Raw genomic sequence first — 26,532 nt, forward strand, 5'->3', positions numbered from 1 at the left:
AATATAGTACATTGTAAATTATTATTCCAGTATTATTTTCCTCTAACAATTTACTAATTGATTGATTGATTTAGTTTATTTTACTTCGCTTTTGTGCCACTTTTGGCTAATCTATGAGTGATGATATGGTGAAATTGATGAAAGAAAACTCACAACGAACACCCATGCCCAAGCGGCCGGCATTCGATCCCGGAACCCCTGTAACAATTTACTGGCAGCATTGTCTATTGAATCAGAATTGAGCCCCTCCCAAGAACAAATCCTGGTTATGCCCCCCTGTAAACAAGATTAATTCATATTGTTATTTTGCTCTACACGATTCCTAATGAGACTTAACAAGTCATTGTAGTTTTCACAGATCAGTAAGTCCTCAAATGGAAATTATCTCCTTTCAATCAGTACTTAAGTGAAATCAGCGACTACTTGTGCATGCAATTTATATGGATACTACTAATGAATGCAAGAAGTTGAAGCAAAGTTTAGAAACATTGTTTATAGAATGGTCAATACGGTAGAGTGCTTTTCTGATGTCTGCAAGGAATCTGAAAGATGCATTATAAATACATCGGTGATAATGGTCATAGAGGAAGGATTTAGAGAAAGGGCGTAGCTGTTTACAAACTATCAACTTCTGTCCACAAAGTATGTGCTGTAAATTACGTGTGACACAACTGGACAATGAAATCTCCAAGCTTTGTAGATTCGAACGGAACAGTGGTCATATACGTTAAGCACATTACGATTTCAAGTAAAATGGAACAATAGCACAGATTTCTCATGCCTATAAAGTTTCCTGTTGATATATACTGTTTTACTCTCTTCTCTGTGAACAATAGGCTTATAAGCTGTGACCAAATTCAAAATTGGAACAAGCTTTTCTGGCTAATCCACACTGACGTGTTTGACCACTAACCAAACTGTGACAGACAGCAGCGAGTATTTTCCGATATGATTGTGATTTTACGGTGATAAGTGATGCCTAATCAAGGACTTGTTACAAAAAATATTCATGCAAGTGGTCAGTTTGGGCCAGGCAAGCAAGCAACTCTCCAAACATGATACGATACATATGGACAACTGTAGGTAAGTTTATCTCGAGTGAAGTTAGCTCCCAAGTGTAGGTGGCATTGGCGACGCTAATCTCTGTTTGGTGCCAAGAACAGAGTTACCAACCATAGTTAGCCTTTGAATTTGTCACTTTATGTTGCCAACTGTAGGATATAGTGTATTATCCTTCACATGGCGAGTGCGTAAATAATAGCCTTTGCCGATTTGTTTTTAAAGGTATTTGCACATTATACGCAGTGTGCGAATTAATCGGGGGAATGCGAGGGATTTCCCCACCACAAAAAATATACAGGGTGTACACGATTAACCTCTGGGATTTCGACGCAATGTTAAAAATCAGAAAATAAAGTTACGACAATCCAGTCTTTTGTATTTGATACCATATACGCTCAACTTTGTGTTTCTTTTTTTTAGTTCGCGCGCCACATGCTTGGCAGCGCTGTCGTCGCTTTTGTGAAAATGGCGTCATCTCAAGAGAAAGCACACACTGTGGTATTGTTTGCGGAGTCAAAATCAATTGTTACGGTGCAGCGTAAGTTGCCGCGTGTGTCTAACAAAACGGAGAAGAGCATCAGGGCATGGTACATAAGTTTTCTGGAAACTGGGAGTGTGTTGAAGCCAGGGGGAGGAACGCCACGCGTCTCCGATGAGACAGTTGAGCAAGTTCGTGGCCATCCCCTGGCCATCACGTAGCCCAGATATCAATCCTCTGGACTTCTTCCTCTGGGGGTATGTTAACGACGCAGTTTACTCAACGAAGATCCCAAACGCGAATACCTTGTGTGACCGAATTGTTGCGGCCATTGATACCATCCCTGACGACGTTCTGCAGCGCGAAGTGAAATACCGGCTGGACATTCTTCGTGTCACCAAAGGTGCTCACATAGAAGTGTGGTAATTTTTTGTAAGAAACGTTTGGAGTTGCTCGTTGCAATAAAATTGCCAAAAAATGTGCAGGGGTGTTCGTTTTAATTTCCCATCACTTCAAAATCCCGGAGGTTCATAGTGTACACCTGTGTGTGTGTATTTTATATATATATATATACACACACACACACAACCTTTGTTTAATAAATACGGTGAATGAATTGCTGGCGTGCGGTGTAGTTGGTACTACTGGTTGAAGGTCAGGCCAGTGAACCCCTAGGTCTGTCAGTCATGGTTCGCGAAGCCGTGTGGTTGTCCAGACGTGTAGTTTGTGTACGCGTTGTGGGAAGTAAGGTGCAGTGCAGCGACGCTGTTATGGGTGAAATGGAGCAACGTACGAACGTGAAATTCTGCTTCAAACTTGGGAAAACGCCAGGGGAATGTTACGACATGCTGCGCCAGGCGTATGGAAAAAGTGTGTGTACGAGTGGTACAAGCGCTTCCGTCAGGGTGACCGAGATCCAAAAAGGTTAGGTGCAAAAAGTCGCGCATCAAGACAACGCTCATTACCTTTTTTGATGCTGGAGGGATCATTCATAAAGAACACCTGCCAGAAGGCACGACATTGAATGCGGCCACATACGTCAACATTTTGGATCGCCTCCCGAAGATAATCAGACGTGTGCGCTCCCGTATACCGAAAATGGATCATGGTATCTGCTGCACGATAACGCAAGCCTCCATACCGCCATAACCGTGCAGCAGTTCCTGGCACGTAAGGAGGTTGTTGTACTCCATCACCCTCCTTATTCACCAGATCTGGCCCATACCGAATATTTCCTTTTCCCTCGCTTGAAGAAACACTTAAAAAAACAACGGTTTTCGGACATTGCCGACATCCAAAGCAATGTGAACGCTGAACTCAACCGCATTACACAGGCTGCCTTCGCCCAAAGTATGCGAGACCTCTACACGCGTTCTCAGAAGTGCATTACCATTGGAGGCGATTATTTTGAAGGACAGTAAGCTGTATTCCTGCATACATGTAATAAATCATGAAATCATTCATTCAATCTTGCACCGTATTTATTGAACACAGGTTGTGTGTGTGTTTATATCCGTCAGAATGAAATTATTTTTATCGCCGCCAGGGATGTTTTTATCCCCCTCAAAGAAAATGGAAGGAAAACATATAATATACCATTTATTAACTATGTATCAAACACAATGGAAAAGTCATTCATGTCCATTTACTGGCCCAGTAATCAAAGGTATCCCTGCCGAAATGTAGACTTGTGGATTAAAATAGTATACCATTCTCAGTGATCAGAACGCTACATTTTATAAGTAGCTTCGCTACAACTACAGATACTCTTCCAAAATGTAGTTTCGCTACAGCTACAGCTACATTTTCCAAAAAGTAGGTCGCTACGCTACTCCTGTTCGCTACTCGCTACTTTGCTACTTTTGCGCTACTTCTGTATTAAAAACTTAACCAACTATATGGCTATTCAAAAGAAGCCCTGGTATGATAGTTGTACATACTGAAAAATAGATTCTGTTATTTATTACCATGATTCCCTTCATTCTATAATTTTTATAGCAGTGTTACTTCAGTTAATACATATTTTTAATAAAGTGTTTGAGAATAAAATACTTTTGTAAGTGGCATATCAATTCAAAAAAACTATTTCTTACACGTATCGGTGATGTTCTTATTGTCATTTGAAAAAAATATTTATGTGATAGACTTCTTTTTAAAATTAATTGGAAGAATATCACATGTATCGAAATTAACTAGAACATGTTGCACAAAATGGGAATAAGATAAACATGTGATATTTAGCAATTTAATCTTCTTAACTTAAACAGAATGTTATTTGGGGGATGGCGGATATTTGCTCGAACCTTGAGGATAGCTGGGAGATGCTTCTAATGGTATAAATGAGAAACAGTTGGAAAAATGCTTTATGTAAGCTTTTCTGTTGGAAATGCTTCCCCGAAGACACAGTGGAAATTGTAATTATCACCTTGTATTCAAAGGGCCCCAGGTTCGATACCCGGCAGAGGGCACATGGTGGTTCATATCAGTCTCGATCAGCTGATTTGTGCATAAAGTGGACTCAAAACAAACACTAGGAAAGACTTCTATAGATCGACCACAAGGAAAAAACCTTGGACGAAAAGTCCCCGCGCAGCTTTCCCTTCTTCCCTTCAACACGGGCCATAAGGAAGCATGGTCCTCTCTCCCCATCCCCTCCTCGCCGAAGTACGGTGCACAGGAGTCGCGGGTCTACGCAGGTTGTTTTGCTTGTGGTTCCACTATAGTTGGGAAGATGGGATCTTCCTGCTCCTCCATTCCCCACTCTGCTAATCATTCTTCCTCATTCTCAAAATTAGCCAAAAGTGGCAGAAAACGGGCATAGATAAGAAAATAACTAAATAAATAATGCATCCTCATTGCCATGATTAGAAAAAGTTACAGAAAAGGGACGCAAAAGTAGGAAAAATACATAAATTTGAAAAGTGTGTATTTTAACAAAAAAAATGTCATTTCTGCAGGAAAGTCAATAACTTGTACGTTCTTTTTACAATATGATAAAATATATTGAGGATACTGATGTGTAAACCCGAGTGTTCTAAACATATTGTAATTTTGAAATTTGCGAACAATCATTATGACCAAAATAATTGTAATTCCAGAAACACTATCGTTCTTGTAACAATAATTTCTTGCCAGTGTGATCCTATACATTGACAATGATCAATGCTGTTAACGAACTGAATCGTTGATTGCTGGCACTATTGCTTTGTCAGATTAGTAGAAAATGGATCGCCCCTTCTTGCACTGTAAAAAGGGTTTTACACAGTAAATATCGATATTTTGCTGTCTGTTACGCCATCGATATCCACAGGATTTGTTCCAGGGGTGGCATAAACGGGGCATTTTTTCCTCGCGGTGTAGCAAATGAGGCATGATTCTCCCAAAAATAGCGATGCAGCTAAAGTAAATGCCTATTAGCCGGAATATATTCATATATGCCAGTTATCTGGATATTAGAATTATGCAGATGCTAATGAAATAAATTATGCAAATATTTATAATCTGCGATATAAAGATATTTATAATCTAGATTATCTGTATTTGCATGTAATGGACTTTGTCTTTTTGAGTCTCTTGCAAAAGTAAGCAATATTGTCATTTATTTTTGACGCCTTTGTCACATTCAAAAATGACCTCAAAATGCTGAGAAAAATGTAGCTGTAGCGAACGTTTCGCTACAACTACAATTTAAAAAATGTAGCGCCGCTACAGCTACCGCTACAAATTTTGTAGCTAGCTACAGTAGCGACGCTACAAGAAGCGCGCTACTTCCGACCACTGACCATTCTGCAATTGGCCAACCTTTCTGCATTCCAGCGGCTGTTCTCCACTTAAGTTCTCATGTTCACAAGAAACTTGTAGCAGGTAGCTTAGATGGAGCCTAAGTTTGAACTTGGAAATAGAAATTTGGTCAAGTTTTCGGTGTTACTAGTTCGATAGCTCTTTTTGTGTGTGTTAGTTTCGTCTTTCTTAGAATGTAAATATACTGTTTCTAAATTTTGTTTAAATGTTGACACCAGATTAACCTAGGGTAGAATCAATATAGCAATTCTATGTTGCTCAAAGTTGAGAATACTTTCCTTCGGAAAGTTGGGAACTATGTTTCTTCCTGTGTGGGCTGCATTTCTTCTCTTCCCAGCCAGGGAGGGACCAGGACGAAGGAATGGGAGAAGTGACAAATGAGCCAGCCCTGTATCCCTTCGACTGGACACGGTCCATCGTCGCCGAACTAATTTATGTAACATGTGGCAGAAACTGTAGGATCCAGGGAATGACCAGGAGATGCTGTTCTCACGGTTTGGTAAAAACAACGCCGAACGATTTCATTGGGCCAGGGGGACACGTGATCAACAAAAAGCTACAGTTTTTGGAAAACAGTTTGGAAGAGAGGACAGTGTGCGACTAGGCTCGAAAAGGAACATTATCCTCCAAAGTGCGTGACGAGACTTGAAATACAGAGTACCCGCCACAGTGTGTGACGAGATTTGAAATAGAGAGTGCGCCAATAACTTACACGGTAGAGTGTGTGCATAAGAGTTCGAACCCGGGACAGAATTGTGCTATAAGTATACAGTCGTGTGTGGCGATAAGCGCCAATCATGTGTAACAAGTGTATCCTTTTGCTTGTGTAAGTATGTTAGGTTTATGTCTTTATTAATTAAATAGGTTAAAATCTATATTTGTTTCCCTTATCTGCAAGAGGTAGATATTAAGAATCTGATCATTGGTAAATGCAACGGGTAAACAAGACCAGGTAACGTTAGGTCGAGCTCTTGGCTCATAAATTCCCCTAGCTTCCCTGGCCGAATCCTGGAACGGACCGTTAATAAACCACCAAATCTGTTGTATATGGCCATGCCCTTGAACAGGGACCTAAATTAATCAAAAATCGACCGTTGTAATTATCATGATCAGATCTTAATTTGCCGTCTGTTCGGGAGTGTTGCATGCGCGTCATCCTCACAGCATGTAGAGGAATAAAACAGGCGATAAGTTAGGAATGAGAGTAGGGAGTGACCCAACCCCAATTGGAATTTCTAAATTTCTAAATATTAATAATTCGCGAGATGTGGTGACTTTTTAAGTTTAACTAAAAGGGAATTTTTTTTTTGACTGTTCCTCTTAGGGAAAACTCATTTTTTAATGATTCATTAGTTATGCCCAGAACTCGCGCCATGGACGCCGAACTTGCTACTTTTATTAGGGAACAAATCGAAGCAGCCGTCTCCCCACTTAAGGAAATTATTCAGCAACAAAGTGAAGAAATTAAGCAACAAAGTGAAGAAATTAAGCAACAAAGTGAAGAAATTAAGCAACAAAGTGAAGAAATTAAGCAACAAAATGAAAAAATTGGGGAATTAGAAAATAGGCTGCAAAAGCAAATTGACAATGAAAACGAAAATATCAAAGGGATTGAAAGTGACATAAAGGACATGCATGAGAATATTGCGGGAAAGGGCGATAATCCAGGCGTAAATGGGAAGCTTGATGTTATTGATAATTCGGTGAAGGAATTAAAATCAGAATTAACGAAGCAAGGGGAGACCAATGAAGAAATACAAACAAAAGTAACCATCTTGGAAGAAAGCCATAGTAGTCAGAGTAAACATTTATTGGAACTTGCAAGTGAAATTGAACAAATAGATGGGGGAATACGCGAATGTTTTCAGTTACTAAATCAAATTGAAAAACCAAAGGAGCCAGAAGATTCTCCGCTAATGAACCCTCAATTCGATAACAACACTGCTCCTAAGTCAGCATGTGGATGCAGAAGGGGTCACATGGATAGTAAATATGAGACTGTTAATAACAGGGATGTTCCTCAGTCCCGTGCGGTAACTAATCAAAGGGTTCGCTGCGAGGAAACACGAAACAGCTTTTGCACGTCAAGAAGGGGACAAGTGTCTTTCAGTGACGATGAGGAGTCTGTTCTTGATGCACCTTGCGGTAAGAATTCCGGAGGGCAACTTTCCCACAATCATAAGATTATTAAATATGGGGATCTACAGCGATTCCCAAAGTACAGCGCGGCGCGCACAGATTATCTCGCATCTCAGTTCTTACAGGACCTCGAAGAGTCATTCGAGTTATTGGGTGTTCCTGAGTCCGAGTATTTAAGATACATACCACTACTTTTGCGGGGGGTAGCAAAAAATTGGTACCTTCAGGTCAAGCACAGCATTGTGAACTATAAAACGTTCAAATCAATGTTTCTTGCCACTTACCAGTCCGATTCGTGGAAATCGACTTTCTTGGCCAATGTAATGAGCGCTCGTTACCAGAAAGAAAGCGGAAAAACCATGCTGAGTTACTTCTGGTCACAGATTCATCTCCTTAACAACATTCAACCGGACATGTCTGACCAGCAGAAAACTGTGCTTGTGGCCAATCAAATGCCTAATAAAGTGAGAGAGGCTTTATTGGTTCATCCGTACATAAGTTTGGAAATGGCGGCAGAAATTGTGTCGAGATTCGATGCAATTTATCATCATAATGAGGGTGGAAGATATAAAGCAAACGATAGGGATAGAAATTTCAAGGACAATAGAGAGAAGGCAGACCGGGTCTATGGAACCAGGCAAATAAACGTAAGGACGTCAAAACCGCAAAGGGGCGCTGGTCAGGTGGCAGGTAGTCGTCCTTCAAGCCCTCCAGTCAATTCACGCTTTCCACCATATAACATGGTCAGCAGAGAGGGGAGAGAGCAAAACAATGCTAGACAATGGGGTAGAAATTTCGGAGACAGACAGTCTGATCGTAATTTCAGAGGAACCGAAGGACAGAATAGATGGACTTCGCAAAGACGATATGACGATTTGCAGCAGCGTGGACAGTACGAGGGGCTCCCAAGAGAGCGGCGACCCATTTCCCCACAGAGAAATAACGAGGCGGCTCGCGGTAGTGGTTATAGCCACAGGCAAGGCACCGGGAACGCACCTAGACCCCCTTTTTCTCAACCCGCAGCTGGTGGGCCACTGACTGACCAGGATTCTACCGGAAATGGGCCTTTAAACTACTAAGGGACCCTTCCATTTCAGTCATAATGGAGGGGCCAACACATTTGAGACAAGGGGGCTACGCAAATGATTATGAATCTGATGAAGAAACTCACATTAAGCAAGCGATCATAAGTTTTCCAGAAATAGCCCATGTTTGTCAAATAGACTTTGATTTTTATGACGATTTAATGCAAGACGAAGAAATATATACTCAGAATAATATGTCGTTACCTGTGAATATCAGGGAGCGGTTAAAGCATAGCACGTTCGTTTGGGTGGAAATAAATGGAAACAAATACCGTTCACTTCTAGATACTGGTTGTAATATTTGTCTTATGGCCGAATCAATCTGGAGGCGGATTACATCGGAAGTGACACATCCCATCTTACGGCCGGTGGAGGGCGTAATTTTAGTAGATTATAGTGGAAAACGCAAACAAAAAACTTTAGGAAAAGTGACCATGGAAATTATCATCGCAGAACATTCCATGCAGGTGCAATTTTTAATAGTCAAAGAGTTGCCAGTTGGAATCTTATTAGGCTTAGACTTGCTTTTTAACCTGGACGCCACGCTTGACCTAAAACATAAAGAGCTGCTTATAGACACTGAACAGGGCAGGCAAGTAGTGCCATTATTACCGCTACCTTTTGTTAAGACAGGGGGTGAGGAAGAAAGTGAGCTGAACGTTGATCATCTTTATGGCTGCAATATGAAGCAACAAGAAGACACGGTGGCTAGCAGAGAAGCGATGTGGGAGAAAGTAGTGGAAGCTGAAATTTTAAACTCGGATGAACAAATGCAGTTATTTCAATTGTTACTGGAATTTAAGGACTTGTTTGACGAAAAACCAGGGCTATGTACTAAATACACCCATAAAATTGAAGTTGACACCGACCAACCTATCGTTTCCAAACCTTATCCGATACCTTACCATTATAAGCAACAAGTAAGGGAACACTTAGACAAGTTGTTGCAGTGGGACATAATAGAAGCCAGTGAATCTTCACATCATAATCCGCTTGTGGTTATTCCAAAAGCTGATAAAACTCTACGCATATGCGTCGATATGCGGGGTGTTAATGTTCACCAAAAGATCATGCAAGCCCCTAATATTCAAATAGAAGAAGCGTTACAAGGATTTCAAGGGAAGAAGTATATAACAACGGTTGATCTTAATTGCGGATTCCATCAGATTGGCCTTACCGAGGACTCAAAGCAGTATACTGCGTTCAGTTTTGAGGGAAAATCTTATCAATATAAGAGACTTGTGTTCGGATCCTGCAATGGAACTCAAGCGTTTAATGCAGCCATGCAAAAGTGCTTAGGTAACAGCCTTTCAGAACATGTAATCATCTATGTGGATGATCTTTGTATTAGAACAGAGACTTTTCAGGAGCACTTACGGAATTTACGTGTTGTATTTGATAAATTGCGTGATGCGCACATGACAGTGAAACTGGAAAAAACGTTTTTTTGTAAAAAACAGATGAATTATTTAGGCCACCTGATTGACCAACAGGGAATACATATTCACCCTGACAGAGTACGCGCCATTGAGCAGCTCCCAAGGCCAAAAAACCTGAAACAGATACAACGAGTGATCGGAGCGTTTTCCTGGCTGAGAAAGTTCGTTCCGTATTTCGCAGAGTTATGCAAGCCACTTACCGATCTCTTGAAAAAGGGTAAGGGGTGGCAATGGGGTGAAACCGAAGAAAACAGTTTTATCCGGATGAAGGAAGTAATAGCTGCAAATGTGACGCTGCATCATCCCAACATGAATGAAAAGTTTTACATCCAATGCGATGCTTCAACAATTGGAGTAGGGGGATACTTATTTCAGAGGGTAAATGGTGAAAAGAGGGTTATCTACTTTGCCAGTAGAACATTAAGGCCCTATGAAGTTAATTATACTATCACGGAGCTCGAATGCCTAAGTATAATATTCTGTATTTCCAAGTTCAGATCTTTTGTAGCTGGAACTAAGTTTACCGTCATATGTGATCACCGTGCACTTCAATGGTTAAATTCATCCAAGGATTGGAATTCACGTCTAACGCGTTGGTCGTTACAGCTGCAAGGTCACTGTTTTGATGTCGAGTATTGTCGGGGAAGTGATAACCAACTCGCGGACCTACTCTCACGAAGTTTCGAGGAAGCAGAGCCCGAAAAGATTACTGTTCACAATGTAAACACATTCAAGAATGAAATGCTGGAGGTGCCCAGAGAGGTTCTGGCCTCAGAACAACGCAAAGATCCCAATTTACTGCCAATCATTGAATTTTTAGAAGGCGCAACCGAGGGGGGCGCCACCCATGGTAGAAACTGGACGAAGTTCTATGCATTACAGAATGATATTCTTGTGACACGAGATTTCCACTTCTCTCAGGAATGGAAAGTGTGTGTCCCCTGTACGTTAACTCCACTGATCATGCGAACATATCACGATAATTTAGGCCATTTTGGGTTCGAAAAAATGATAAGAAGGATAATGAAGACGTATTATTGGAAGGGGATGAGAAGGCATGTCAGGGAATATGTGAACGACTGTGAGGCCTGCCAACGAACAAAAGACAATACTCATCCGCCGAGACAAAATCTGAGGGCACACGACATGGCGTCACCCGAGATGGTGGTGTGCATCGATATCCAAGGTCCTCTTGTAAGGGGAAGAAGGGGAGAAAAGTTCCTTCTCACTGTGCAGAATGTGAAAACCAGGTATTTAACTGCATACCCATTACGCAGCTGCAACACGGAGAGCATCCTTCGTAAACTGACGCATGATTATTTCATGCATCTTGGTATCCCGCACAAAGTAATTAGTGATAACGCCACCCAATTTAAGGCAAAAAAGTTTGTGGAGACTTTGGCTTCATATGGGGTGAAAATAGGTTACACGCCCTTATATAATCCGAGCAGCAACCTGGTGGAAAGGGTGCATAAAGAACTTAATCGGCTCATGAGGATATTTTGCAAGGAGGCCCACAAGGATTGGCCAGAATATGTCCCTACGATAGTCAATCTCTTGAATGGGAGCATTCATTACAGCTTAGGCGTTGCACCTAGTGAACTGCAATTAAACTCTCCGTTGGACAAGGCCGTGAGAGATCACTTTAACATATCCCAGTCTGAGGAGATGAAGTGGAAGGAGAAATTGTACATGGCGGTAGTCAGAGCTACAGAAATTCGAAACAAAAAGAATTCCAGGCAAAACCAAGCTTGGGCTCACAGACCTGAGGTACAAGAACGTGAGCTCGTCTTCCTGCAGACTCACTTCTTGAGTAGCTTGCTAGATCAAAGGATCAAAAAATACTGTGAGACCTACGAAGGACCTTACTTTTGCTTGCAGCAAGAAACTCCAAATACGTTCACATTACTCGACTGCGTTACAGGAAAAGTTCGTGACAACCAGCATGTCAGTCACATGAAGATTTGGAATTGTTCAATTAGGAAAAGGCAATTTTATTTGAAGAAAATCAAAGAAATGAGACCTGATTTGTTTCCTTCCCAAGTGGCGGAAGATTAATTAAGCTTGAGTAAGAGCAATTGATGTGCACTACAGGAATATGTGTATTGAGATGTAAAATGTCATAAAATGTTAGTTAAGAATTTATTTTATGTGCTAATTGCGTTATTTTACCAGTGAAATTAATTAAATGCTTAATGTGTTCCGTGAAAAGTGATATTAAGCGAGTGATTAGTGTGTTTTGTTTAACTGATAGTGAGTGTACGTGAGAGTGTCGTAATGTGTTTAATGAGTAAAAATTATCTAAAATACGTCAGTTTATACGATGAATGAAGATTTAACCTATTAAGTGGTGACCCGTAATCCAACAGTATGATAATTAAACGCTGTGAAAAAGGAAATATTCAGTACATAAATAAGTGAACTTCGATTAAGAGTTAAGAAATGTATGCACATTTTCATTTTTGGAAGCTGAACTAACGTGAAAAATTTAATGCTGTGACATTGAAGTAAAATTTAAGTTTAAAGTGGTACGACGTGATGTGACATAGTTAAGAAGCAAGAGGGTTATATAATTGTGCCCGCCAGGAAGGCGATGAGTTTTATTTTATTGAGTCCGCCACAGAGCGATGAGATTTATTTAATTGTATCCGCCAATGGGCGATGAAGTTTTTATATTGTGTCCGCCAATGAGCGATGAGGTTATTGTATTAAGTCCGCCAATGAGCGATGAAGTTGGTTTTATTAGTACCGCCAGAGTGCGAAGAATTATTATCATTAGTACCGCCAGAGTGCGAGTAATTATTATTATTGTGTCCGCCAGAGAGCGAAGAATTTTATTATTGTGTCCGCCAGAGAGCGAAGGGTTTATTTTGTGTGCGAGTTCCGCTGGTAGGAACGATGCTAAGTAGGGATATTTTACTAGAGTATGGGGAATATACGAAGATTTTTATTTCAGGATGAATAAGTTACATGCTGAAATGTGCTTCGATGTTAATGTCACAAGTGGAAAATTATATTATTAGTCAATTTGAACAGTGCACAATGTCATAAGATAAATGTAATTTGTTTTATTCTGCTTGAGGTATGCTCGGCAGTGAAAATTAAAAGTCGGAAGTATTTTATAGTTACATATATGCAGCGTCAATGAATGCAAATTTACTTTTAAAAATACACTAAGAAGGTCTAGGGTCCACCAATAAATTTGTCAGTGGTTACAAAGGTTCTATTAATTTAAAGTTTCGGAAGAAGAAAGGTGTTGGATACATTGGTAAGAAAAAGGAAAGGAAGAAGAAAAGGTCTTTTAGCAACCATCCCTCGCAGGTCAATGTTTTTGTTTCTCTCACAACGCACTCGTACTCACAGCACATGACAAGGAAATGATTATTAGTTGTTAAAAAGATATATAACGCAGTTGGTACGTACTATATCACTAGTAAATGTTTGAGATTATTATATAATTAGTTACTTTCTTTTATATTTGTGATGTTTATTATTATTTTATTATTGTGTGTGTAAAGAAATAGCACGGTCCTAGAAGGCCAGGTTTATGGCTTTTCAGGCAAAAGAGGAGAAGTTTCTGTTTCTCCCCCTGAAGGGTAGGAATGGTCAGTCAGCTGGGGTGGCCGGAGTGAAGGTCACAGCGACAAGAAAAAAGGGGATGTCTACCCTAGTGACACAGTTTCTTTCAAGAACATCTGGCTCGAAGGATAGCATTCTTGCGCCAAGTGTCATAGTTAAATATAATCAAAGTATATTTTAAGTGTCATATTATTTTAATTTTTCAATATAAGGATATTCATATTTAGATTTTTAATTTTAAGGAATTATGTGAGAACATCTCTTCTGATCTAGTTAACTATACTTAGGGTTGCAACAAGTGTCATTTGTTTTTGTTTAAAATTCAGATCGATTTTCTAGGAGTTGTGAAAGGAACAGGTTTTTCACTGGCGACCAGGCTATTTTATTCTATAAATTTGTAAAATAGGAAAGAAGGTAATCAGTAAGTCGGTCAGTAAAAGAGAGAGAGGAGATTCCAGATAGAAGGTAATTTAATTTTGTAGGTAATCATATTAATTTAGTATTTTGATTTGTAAATAAATAATAAGGGTTATTCTAGAAAATAGTTAGTAGTAGCTAGAAGTCTCAGTAGTGCTATAGTTATTACTTTATAAACAAGTATCGATAGGGGTTGCTTAGAGTATTTTTTATTGCTTGAGTATTACTTCATATCTTTATTGGAATGCATATTGTATTCATTGCATTTGTATTACAAGTATTAAGTATGTAGGCTATAGGAATAGATCATAAGATTATGTTAGACATTTGTATTCAAACTAACTTTGCCTATGCTGCAAGTGAGCATCCACTTTTAACGCGTTTCTTAAAGCATGAGCTGCACGTGATTAATTACTAATTGGTGAGAGAGAAGGTGAAGTAAGAAAGACAAATTTATTCTTAGGTCGAATGATCAAATGATCAAGAGAATTTTATAGAGTTTTATGACAATGAAGTTAGCATATTAGTTTCCATATTCATTTCAAAGTACCATTTCTTATATATAAGAAAATGAGTTGATGTGTGTTTACACTTGATATTTATAACACTTAATTTGTGTGAGGATGTTACGAAATTTAGTCCGTAAGATGATTTACGTAACTTTTATTGATTAATAAATGCACATATGTGTTATTATTTGCAAACTAGTGAAGTATAGATTCTAAGTTATAAGTACTGAAAAAATATTCTGAGTGATGTGTACACACATATTTCTAACATATACTATTGTCCTTGTATCTATGAGAATTTAGTTATGGGTCAATTTATAAAAAAAAAAAAAAATATAGGTATTTTCTTCGAAGTAATGGATGGTAGAAAGAGGTTTTTAGTTCTAAGTTATGTATACTTTTCCCAGTACTCTTGATAAACTTGTGAATAACATAATATTAAGGTGTGATTTTGGGTTATTGCCTGAGAAAAATTACCATTGTTTCAGAACGAATAACAAGTAACAATTATGATATCTGAGATATTTTATATATATGGCAATAAGTACTTATTCTGCTATCAGCATATTTTATGTTTTTCAGTAGTAGTTTAATAACTTTGAAATGACAGTGAAGGTAAAGGGTTAAGTATGTGCTGAAATAAATTATTTAGAAAGAAAAATTATTAATGATGGTCGCGGTAAATTTGAGAAGACCAAACTTGTCTCTTACGTATATTGTTTGCTTATTATAAAAGAAAAACTATACATATAAATGTGATGATTGCAAGCTTATTGAATAGAATTAAACTAATCAATATGAACATATTAATAGGCCAAAATGAGGTCATATCATTGACGCATTTATACTTTATAAGTCTATTTTATACGGATAATATTCTTAGGGCAAAAAGTATTTACATATTGTCATGTTTTGGCATTTTGTTCTTAAGTTTCTATGAAGAATCATATAAAAATCTAATTAACAGATAAAAAAAAAAATGTTTTACTGATAGATTATGTCTTGAAAATATGAGTATTAAGTCAACTTTTAACTCAAAAAAAAAAAAAAATGACATCTTGAACTCTTGTCTGTTTATTATGTTCAATATCATAATTCTAATCAATTTCAAAATAAATATGTTATCTGGTAGTTTCTAAAGTGAAACCTAAGTAGAAGTTTGTTTATTTTCAATTATAGGTGGATGTATATGAGAATCAACACCTGTGTTCTTATGTTCATGAGGTAATTGAGTTCAAAATGTTTTAATTTCATTTTAGTATATTCAAATGTCCCATATGTTATGCTTAGAATTTACTGATGTTAGGTCAACGTTGAAATTTCATTTGCTTATTAATGTATTTTATTGATCTTTTTCTTTATGTTTACGTGTATGAGGTATTATAAAAATGGGTTATAAAAATCTGTCTAATTTATCATCATGATGGTCAGATAATTACTAAAGAGAAAGACAATTATCTGTATACAATTCGTGTTAATGTTACTTCTTTTATTCAACATTTATTCATGTACTTTTCAGGTTCCAAAATGACCATTTATAAAGTAAGGAAATTTAATATAGTGTTATTAGAGTTCACCATTATCATATTATTAATATACTTGATATGGTCATATCATTCATATTTTGATTTTCAATAAATATATTCGAGTGGATAATTCTCTACTAAGTGTAATCATGATACGTGTAATAACATTATCTCTCTATGTGTGAACGGTAGAAGTAAGATGTATGTGTATAATATATCCTGCAATTTTTGGAAAAATGAAGTAAATTAAAACGAGTATATTCGTAATGCATGGTGATGAAGTATTTAGGATAGACAATTATTGACATTAAATGTGATTAAGCGCTTTCTAAACAAACACTAAGTGAAGTGATGGTGATAGAACATTTCATCGGAGACAATCTGAACATTTCGCCAAGGAGATGAACTCTCATCAGTGGTGCGGAAGAAATCACGTGTCCCTTACCCACACATCCAGTTAATCGACATGCCGTGGTGTAATTTGTGAAAAGCTTCCAGAAGTTCCCCATAGACTCAAAGTGACAAAAGAGTTGTTTCCTCTGTAGACACCTGAGAACACCAAAACTTTATGAAGTCCAAACCCAGTGACGTTTGGCATTCCAGATAGAAAGAAGAGAGAATAACCCATCCTTCTTTCCTTCCCATCCCAACGACTTGCGAAGACATCGGCAGTTATTAATCCTTGTTAACCGAGAAGACAAATATACCCTTCAACCTTATATAGTCAAATTTACCCAACCTTATGAAGAAAGAAGAAGATGTCATGGTGTGACAGAACTTAATGGACAAAAGTCCAGCTGAACCATATACAGGGTGTCCACCAAGTGAATGAACAAAGTTTAGTGTGATTATATACAGGGTGTTCGACTAGTGAAAGACAGTTTCATCTCATCATATACAGGGTGTTCCACTAGTGAAGGACAAATGATGAAAAATTTCTTCACAAGTTCAGAAATTTTTCCCCGGGGGAACGGGAATATATAGCAATTCTATGTTGCTCAAAGTTGAGAATACTTTCCTTCGGAAAGTTGGGAACTATGTTTCTTCCTGTGTGGGCTGCATTTCTTCTCTTCCCAGCCAGGGAGGGACCAGGACGAAGGAATGGGAGAAGTGACAAATGAGCCAGCCCTGTATCCCTTCGACTGGACACGGTCCATCGTCGCCGAACTAATTTATGTAACATGTGGCAGAAACTGTAGGATCCAGGGAATGACCAGGAGATGCTGTTCTCACGGTTTGGTAAAAACAACGCCGAACGATTTCATTGGGCCAGGGGGACACGTGATCAACAAAAAGCTACAGTTTTTGGAAAACAGTTTGGAAGAGAGGACAGTGTGCGACTAGGCTCGAAAAGGAACATTATCCTCCAAAGTGCGTGACGAGACTTGAAATACAGAGTACCCGCCACAGTGTGTGACGAGATTTGAAATAGAGAGTGCGCCAATAACTTACACGGTAGAGTGTGTGCATAAGAGTTCGAACCCGGGACAGAATTGTGCTATAAGTATACAGTCGTGTGTGGCGATAAGCGCCAATCATGTGTAACAAGTGTATCCTTTTGCTTGTGTAAGTATGTTAGGTTTATGTCTTTATTAATTAAATAGGTTAAAATCTATATTTGTTTCCCTTATCTGCAAGAGGTAGATATTAAGAATCTGATCATTGGTAAATGCAACGGGTAAACAAGACCAGGTAACGTTAGGTCGAGCTCTTGGCTCATAAATTCCCCTAGCTTCCCTGGCCGAATCCTGGAACGGACCGTTAATAAACCACCAAATCTGTTGTAAGGTAGCTTAGATGGAGCCTAAGTTTGAACTTGGAAATAGAAATTTGGTCAAGTTTTCGGTGTTACTAGTTCGATAGCTCTTTTTGTGTGTGTTAGTTTGGTCTTTCTTAGAATGTAAATATACTGTTTCTAAATTTTGTTTAAATGTTGACACCAGATTAACCTAGGGTAGAATCAAGGTACTTACAACCGCAAGGCAAGAGTTTAGCTTACTGACTGGTAATATATACAGACTTGCATACTCCAAAATAAGTGGTAGAGCAGCCACAGGCTGAACTTCGCCCATTAATAAAGAATTTCTAATTCTAATTCTAAAAGACCTACCTCTGGAAATGAAATCGCAAATACGCCACCGAGTGAGGCATTTCCCCCAAAGCAAAGAGCTTAATTCGCGCTGTGATTATAAGTCTGTGCATTAATGTTAGGGGAAGGTTGCCGAAATTGGACCGTTGCCTAAGTTGGACAGCATTTGTTTTTGCCTATAAATGAGTATTTGAAACAGGTGAGTTGGTTGGCGTCAGTGCCATGTACAAATGACTGAACGGTCAGTCAACTAGATACTTTCGACGAAGTAGGAGTGCTGTTATTGTGTTTCCATTGTTCGTGTTGCAATTATTGTGCTTCTGATCTTAAGCTCTTGTGTAGACTAGAGGTAAGTAATCAAATGTCCTGTAGTATATTATAAAATTGTCATTCATTAACCACAAACTACATGTGGTAAAGCTAGGGTTTAGTTGCGTATGTTCGTGTAGCGTCACATTTTTATTAACGGGAAATAATTGCCTAAGTTGGACCACCACGTGTTTCCTAAATTGGACCGGGGAAAGTATGGGCTGTGGACAGAGATGGAATTGCAAATTGCTATAGCAGCATACAATAATGGGGACTATGGCTTGAACGAGTGTAGTAGAAGGTATGTATTTTTGGTTTTACAGCTGACCGAATATTCAACGTGGATGAGTCAGGTTTTACCACAGTCCAGAAACGTCCACAAAAAATTGTAGCAAAGAAAGGAAAATCACAGGTACGTGCTGTTACAAGCGGCGAACGTGGAGTAAATACCACAATGGTGTGTGCAGTGAGTGCTGCAGGTGTCTAGATACCGTAGACATACATACGTACATGCCTTTTGTGAGCGGTCCAACCTAAGCAACATGTGGTCCAAGTTAGGAAACCAGTTACCTATAATGGACCGATGTCACTACTTTCGTTTATGTACCCTATTATATTAGTTTTGTTGAAATACATATATGCAGTGAAAGCTAATAGTTTGTGCTTCTCATACCTACAATTTCGTTCTTTTCCTCTGTCTTGTTTTTGATGCAGAAGCAAAATAGTACCAAGTGGTCCAATTTCGGCAACTCTCCCCTACTTCCTGCTTTAACTCCATGTTGACAGTGGCTACAAGGACCTTACTTTCAACAGGAGATGACTGGAAATATTTTGTTGGAAATAACATTTCATTTTATCACCACGTTTCTGTTGGTTGCTTTAGAATAACAGTGGGCGGATTATCTTACTGGGTCTTCGGGGACGTCATCAGTGGATCGTATTATATGCTGACCAGTAATGCGTATATCACTGTGTATTTATGTGTGTGCGTGTGTTTCTTCTTCTTGTTGTTTATCTTAGTGTAAACGAAACAAAAGAGAAAATGCTTCTAAGTTTGATTGATTAGGTCTAATTTACTTCACTTTTGTCCCTTTGGCTAATCGCGAAGATGAGGATGAGTGATCACATGATGAAGGAACGCTCACAAAGAACACTCATGTCCAGGTCAGGATTCGAACCCGGGACCACTGGCGTCGCCAGTGCTAACCGCTCCGCATCTGAAAAGTATCCTTGTGCGAAATGTCTAGCTATTTCTGTCAACAAGAAATCTACTTGTCGTCTGAACTAAATTCGTTCGTTGGACAAAACGTTCCTAACTACTTAACTTCAATTCAATCAAAAGTTAACTATCCCTCTCATTTTTTCTGGCAACTTTCCTGTTTTTCTTCTCTTTCGTTCTTTCCTTCCTTGCTGACTTCCATTGCGCTCTTTGTTGCGTTCTTGATTTGCTTCTATCATCTGCCAAGTTCTTCATTTAGTTATGGCTACAATTTACATCATTGGATCTTTGATACACCCTGTCGTGGGCTTTTATCACTTTTATCGTCGCAATTAACCCAAAACGTAGAAACGCGACGCCAAAACTAAGATACAAGGATAGTGAAGTCTTGATTTTACAGACGTCTATCTCGTTCTTGGATTTCTCTCGACAAGTTCTATCTCTAATAAAGAATGGTTTGGAAATTATTGCAATAAAATCCACTTTCCATGCTTCTTTCTCAGTTACAATAACAATGATTTCATTAGGGAACTGTCGTAGTGTTAATTAAAAACAGTGACTTCGCCCATCTAGATAGACTACATGAGAAATATTCAGAGTTATTCGAAATGGCCCAAGAATTACACTCAGAAGGATAAAGAGATAAGAAGAAAGGTAGACAAGAATTGAGAGAGTAATTGAAAAACAGAGGACGAAAAAAAACAACGGAAATAGGGGACACACACACACACACACACACAGATATAGAAAAAGAGAACGAAAGATGGACAGAGAGGCAGAAGAAAAGATAGAAAGAGATAGAGGAAGATAAAAACACAGAAAGAAAAGAAAGAAAAAGAGAGCAAGAAAAATATAAACTTTGAAAGAAAGAAAACGACACATGGGAATGGAGAAAAAGGGGGTATTGCGCTATGTATAAAGCTTTATGATATTTCATAATCCTCCAGGTAGCGGTGGCGCCAGGGGCGGCGCCAGAAATTTTCGACCGGGTGGGCAGAAGTTCCATAGTGATAGATTAGGGTGGGCAGTATAAATGTAAGACCATGTATGTGTACGTAAGACGTATGTATCTCTTACACTCCCGATTTTCCTCCTACTTCTTTTCCCTTTCCTTGTTTTCCTCTTTATTCTTTTCTAATCTATTCTCGCATCTTGTTCCGCTTCCTTTCGTTTTATCTCTGATGGACACAATTATTTCAAGGAAGTGTTTTTACCCATGCGCAGCCATACCCCAGACATACATTCTAATCACATTCTTTCATGCATGTTAATACAGTGAAATAAATGTGAATTAGGTTTAAGCTTGTTTTGCAAATACAAGGCACATACTTGATTTTATGTATTCGGCGACGATGATAGAAAGTGCGATGGTAGACAATCGTGAAGTTTCTCGTAATTTAAATGCATGTTCCTGAGCATAGTATTTTCATCGTATGAGTTTTTGACTGAAAGAGTTCTCTTACTCCTTAGGGGTCACTTTTCTTATCTTACAAGGTTTGTACAACTGACAAATCTATCTGAATGTTTGTAGTAGCAGCGATTGGGTGCCAACATTTGAGGGGCAAGGACAATATACGCAGGGGTGCCCATCCCCCCAAGGCCAATGGCGCATCCCCACAAAAATCATGCCCATGTCATCCGCCCCCCCCCAAATCATATCATTTGCGCCCTGAAACTATATCGTAATCCCTACACCGAAAGTAACTTTTTCTTAGCTTTTTGTTACAAATGATGCACCTGCTTTAAAATAAGCAGTATACCAACACTAAGCACTATATTTTAAGAAGTGATGTTACTCATGAATATGGAGAATATCGCTCATGTCTTGTAATGCAGCTATAGCATAAAAATTCACACCCACCTCAGTAAAGCGCCGAACGCGCATTGTTGTAACAAACACATTATTGCGAGCGAAGCAAGGAAGAACATTTTTACATCCATTTCTTTGCAGGCTTTCAAGAGTATTAATTTAACGGGGTGTCAATACTTTCTTAGGATCCCGGGATATTTAGTCTTTTCCAGCTTCTCTTTTGGCACGTTCGGGGTCGAAAACGTGTGGATACCATATCGCTAAATACAGTCTCCAAAATTTAATGTTCAAACTCTCTCTTCAGTACAGAAATCCCTGGACAATCTAAGATTTAACACTATATCAAAAGCTTCTCCCCCTTTAAATTTAATACTCAATCCTACCACAAAAATGTCCATGCCAATTTTAGACTTACTGTTGATATTGAAGACTGGATATTGCTTCCTCCAAAAAATTAATTCTCAGTCTCCACACCAAAATTTCTGCAACATTCTAAGACAATAAATAGTAATACACAAGAATTGGATACCTTAATGCTCAAAATGTGGCAAAATGTGGCTGGGGAACTGCATCCCCCACTTCCCGCTCCGAACGTCTTATTAGGAATGATTTAAAACACACACGGATAACAAATTATTTGTTCATTATCCGTTAAGTATCCCTAGGCTAATGAAAGGCTATTTTGACAAAATATCACTCGTCATAAGTAATAAACAAGTAAGATTGAGAAATCTGTTCAGAATTTAAGAGATTATTAGCTAAGTTGTTATTCATTTTCTGAACTGTCATGTTACTAATGCGGGAGAAGCAATACACGTATGGTTACATGAACATATTTTTTGAGGTAACAAAATGATTTAGGACACAAGGAATTCATCGAAGTTGATCATCGTACCAGTAATACTTCATCTATTTTTCACTGGATTGTATGGTGTGACCATTTCGAACACACTAGAATGTCAACCTCTATCCTGTGCAGCATACCCTGCAAACTTTATTCTTTCAGGGCAACGAGTCCCTGGCGCTTGGAACCACTGTCAAAGTAAAAATTTATGAGGGTTTGTATTTTGAGTGTCAGCATGTGTTTGTTTTCGCCCCTTCGTTACTTTCATCTAATTAACATTGAACCTTATCGTCGTCATTATCAAAATTAGCAGAAAAACGACATACAATAAAACAAATCAACCAGAACTTACTCTTTCAAAAATGGAGTTTAATTAGTTTATACCTCTTAGAAAGTTGAGGTGGTAATTTCGATCGCACAACGATTCATTAGTGGATCAAGGCAGCTAATTCCGTGAACAATGACGTTGTTTTCCGAAAGTCTCAAATATTTGTCTCAGGCAATCACCCTCTTAAAATAGACGCATCTTCTGTGGTGATAAAATGCCACATTTGGTGCGAGTTCTTTCTTTATATTTTTCCCCAATGGCATAACGCTGTCGCATTATAATGAAGAGGTTCTGTGTTTGACTCCCCCTCCTCTGGTGGAAGCACAATGCACACTGGTTCGGACTACACGTTAAACTGTAGGTTTAATCCCGATTAGCCTATCTGAGCATGAAAGTGGGCTTAGAAACAAACTAACAAAATTTCTTCTGGGTACTTCGTGACATAACTTGTTTTTCTTTAGTTCAGCTGTACGAGTATCTACAGATTCTGTTGACTTTTTCGGCTGATTCATGTGGCAAACTTTATGTGTGGAACGAGGATTTCTAAATAGGATAAGCCACTCATTAGCAATTGAATAATTCTGTAGCTTTTTCCATATATAACTGATTTATTAAAATTTATTCACTTCGGTATTGTAGTGATTGTTGTGATTCCTTCTTATTAGTAGAACGAATATAAAGTTGATATTTCGTATACCATATTGATATTTGATGACAGATATATAAAAAATTGTAATGAAAAAAAGGGACACTTCTGGAATTTCAGTGCAGAGCTAATTAAAATTATATTATACTCTATAGCAGGCATGTCCAACTTCAATCAAGCAGTGATCTACTTTTTATTGTCACAACAGGCAGTGAGCTACTATTAATCTTTCATCTTTGCAAAAAATTGTACCTACTCAGCCACTATACATTATAGAATTTGAATTCAAATAACGTATATTCGTATAATTACAATAGATAACTGCGATCGACCAACAAACGCCCCGCGATCGACGCGTTGGACATGCTTGCTCTATAGTATAATTAAACCCGAAGGTTTATGGCTGCAGCAACACAAGCCTTCCATCTGTCCCTATCCTGGGCAGGATCAATCCATTCTTTCCCATCCTTACCGATTTATTTTAGGTCCATCTCAACGTTATCCCTCCATCCTCGTCTTAGCCTTCCTACTGGTCCCTTACCATCAGGTTTCCCAACAAGAATCCTGTAAACTATTCTTTCCTCTGCCATTCGTGTCACATGGCCTGCCCATCTAACTAAATCTTCTTGATTAAATTATTCTAATATTAATTAAAAAGTCGAAATAATTTATTGTGTTGCTGGTGGAAGTAACGCTAAGATTATGTTTATTTGGAGATTATTTTAACCATAGCCGGGCCGGAATATATATACGTAGTGGACGCAGTTCTGATTTAATCTTGATCATACCCTGCATAATTTTGAGCCTCCTAAGCCTACTAGCTGCTTTTAAACATAGAAGTATTCATTTGATCACAGTTTTTGTTTCAACAATGACAAAAGTGGCTTTTTATGGGTTGATAATATGTGAACATTTCCAGCATAGATAATACGTATTCACAAGTAAAATATACATGCTATGAACACCAGGTTACATTTAAATATTTAATCATTCATATATCCCCGAGTATATGTACTTATTGAATTTGATTGGGTGGGCAAACGGGTGGGCACAGGAATTTTTGGGTAGGCGCTTGCCCACCCGTGCCCACCCCTGTCGCCGTCCCTGGGTGGCGCTAGTGTCGAATGTTAAGCCAAGAGGAAGCTTGTACCCAGCAAATATATTTAAAGGTCAGGTCTGGAAACGGTGGCGCTAGTGTAGTGTCGAAAATTAATCCATCTTTGTAACGTGAGAACAAAACGTGAGCTGTTGCATGACTACAAAGAGAAGAGAACTCTGAGTTCAAGCTAGACCTATGCAATAGTTGTAGTGATTTGTGAATTTGCTGTCACTGAACGCTGAGCCACGAATATGGAAATGTGAATTATAATAAACTAACAAAAATCTCCATGAAATATTCTGTCTCGTACACACCCACTTTTCTGATGTTAATCTATAAAATTTGGATGACCTTGCTTCAGCATTGCACGAATTCAAGACTTTCGAATTTCAACCGAATGCTTGAGTTAAGGTGCTTCGAAGATTACAATACCCGTAACTGTAACAAAATCATTTGTTTTGTTTTATGAGCTGCTATTGCATTCAGTTGTAATTATTCATCACAGACCATTAATTTTCGGGAAAACGAATGAATCATTACAGTTAAAGAAACAATGTAAATGGAATGCAAAACAAATATCAGAAACGATTAACAGTTTTCAGTATGTTAGGACATAAATTAATTCATAATTTTCACTATAAACTGTAAAGAAAGTAGACAATGCATTTTAGTATAAATAAGCCGAATTATAGCTGTAACTTGCATCTAAACTAAAATAAGCCTAAGTGATACGTTACGGTAACTAACAAGATTTATTCTTGGGTAAACCATAACTGTACAAGTACGTCTATTGGTTGATTGAATGGTTGATTTGGTTTATTTTACTTCGCTTTTCTTCCATTTTAGGCTAATCGCAAAGATGAGGATGAGTGATGATATGATGAGATTGATGAAGGAACGTTCAGAAAGAACATCCATGGCTAACCACTCCACCACGAAGGTCGGCTTTTTGGACTTTGCAAGGGGATGTTATTATGTAGGGTGTCCGAATTGAAACACCATAATGGCAACTGTCTCTAACTCCACATGTGTTTGATGTATCGAAATGAATTATACATCAACGAATATACATAGTCATAAAGTTTCTGTGAGTAACGTAGTAATTAGTACATTTAACACATCTAGTACTTTTTTTTTAGTACAAGTACATTTAGTACATTTCTACATGCGCCCACGATTCGCACAGAGGATATCCAGTGTATTCAACCAAAGAGACATCTATGAAACAGCTTCGAGAAAGGATTACAGTTGCCATTGGGACAGTCACATCACACATGCTACAGGCCACCTGGCCGGAAATGGAGTATTGGCTGGACATCCGTGGGACTCGTGGAGCGCATGTAGAAATATACTAAATGTACTAAAAAAAAGTATTAAATGTGTTAAATGTACTAATTACTACATTACTCACAAAAACTTTATGACTACGGATATTCATTAATGTATAATTCATTTCGATACATCAGATACATGTGAAGTTACAGACAGTTGTCATTAGGGCGTTTCAATTCGGATACCCTGTATATATGGTTTACACTATCCCGATGCTTCGAAAGAAGTTACAGGAATATCCCCTATTGGGAATTTTTCGACTACCGCACTGCTAACACAAACTTCACAGATTTTGTCGTTAGCTTTCAAAAATTAAGCAAGGGTCCATTTCGTGGAAGAGGCTCCTAGATTTGAGTGTGCTCCGGAAATGTCAAACATTAAAATAGTTTTTAAAAAATAGAGTCTTTTTCACGGCCGTATTTATATGGAAATATTGGGAGGGGATCAACTGTCAGCAATACGAGGATAGTAAAATGTAAATGCCTGTAATATTAATAGTGTTATTCAGTAATGGTAAACTGATTAATAATTACATGATTATTGTCTTTTTGAATTGATATTTCTAAATATATTAGTATACATATTTAAGTGCACTAAGTATAACAATTTCAATAATATTTTTCCATTATTTTCAATTTCCCATACATACTGTATTTTAAAGTATCTCTGCTCGTTTTTATTATTTTTTTGAAAATTTATGCGAGTCATTGCCATTTTACAGTTTATTTTTAACGCAATGAATGCTGACACAGTTATTCTGAAGATATGAATAACATAATTGATTGTACATGAAGAATAGAGCCTAAGACCATTAATGTTGT

General features: G+C 38.2%; 2 protein-coding genes across 3 annotated transcripts in view; one reads left to right on the plus strand and one right to left on the minus strand.

Annotated features, from left to right (window-relative positions):
* Nucleotides 1-26,532, minus strand: part of alphaSnap (Alpha-soluble NSF attachment protein) — a 125,253-nt gene that overhangs the window by 30,128 nt on the left and 68,593 nt on the right. The window lies entirely within an intron of this gene.
* The window catches only part of LOC145999868 (serpin B6-like), a 35,184-nt gene continuing 9,555 nt past the window's right edge, over nt 904-26,532 (plus strand). Inside the window, exon 1 of the mRNA XM_083137137.1 lies at nt 904-1,083. Coding sequence (XP_082993263.1) covers nt 1,056-1,083 — 28 coding nt within the window. The 5' untranslated portion in view covers nt 904-1,055. The remainder of the gene's footprint in view (nt 1,084-26,532) is intronic.

The sequence above is a fragment of the Lepisma saccharinum genome, chromosome 16, assembly GCF_977018435.1.
Source record: "Lepisma saccharinum chromosome 16, izLepSacc3.1, whole genome shotgun sequence".
NCBI lineage: Eukaryota > Metazoa > Arthropoda > Insecta > Zygentoma > Lepismatidae > Lepisma > Lepisma saccharinum.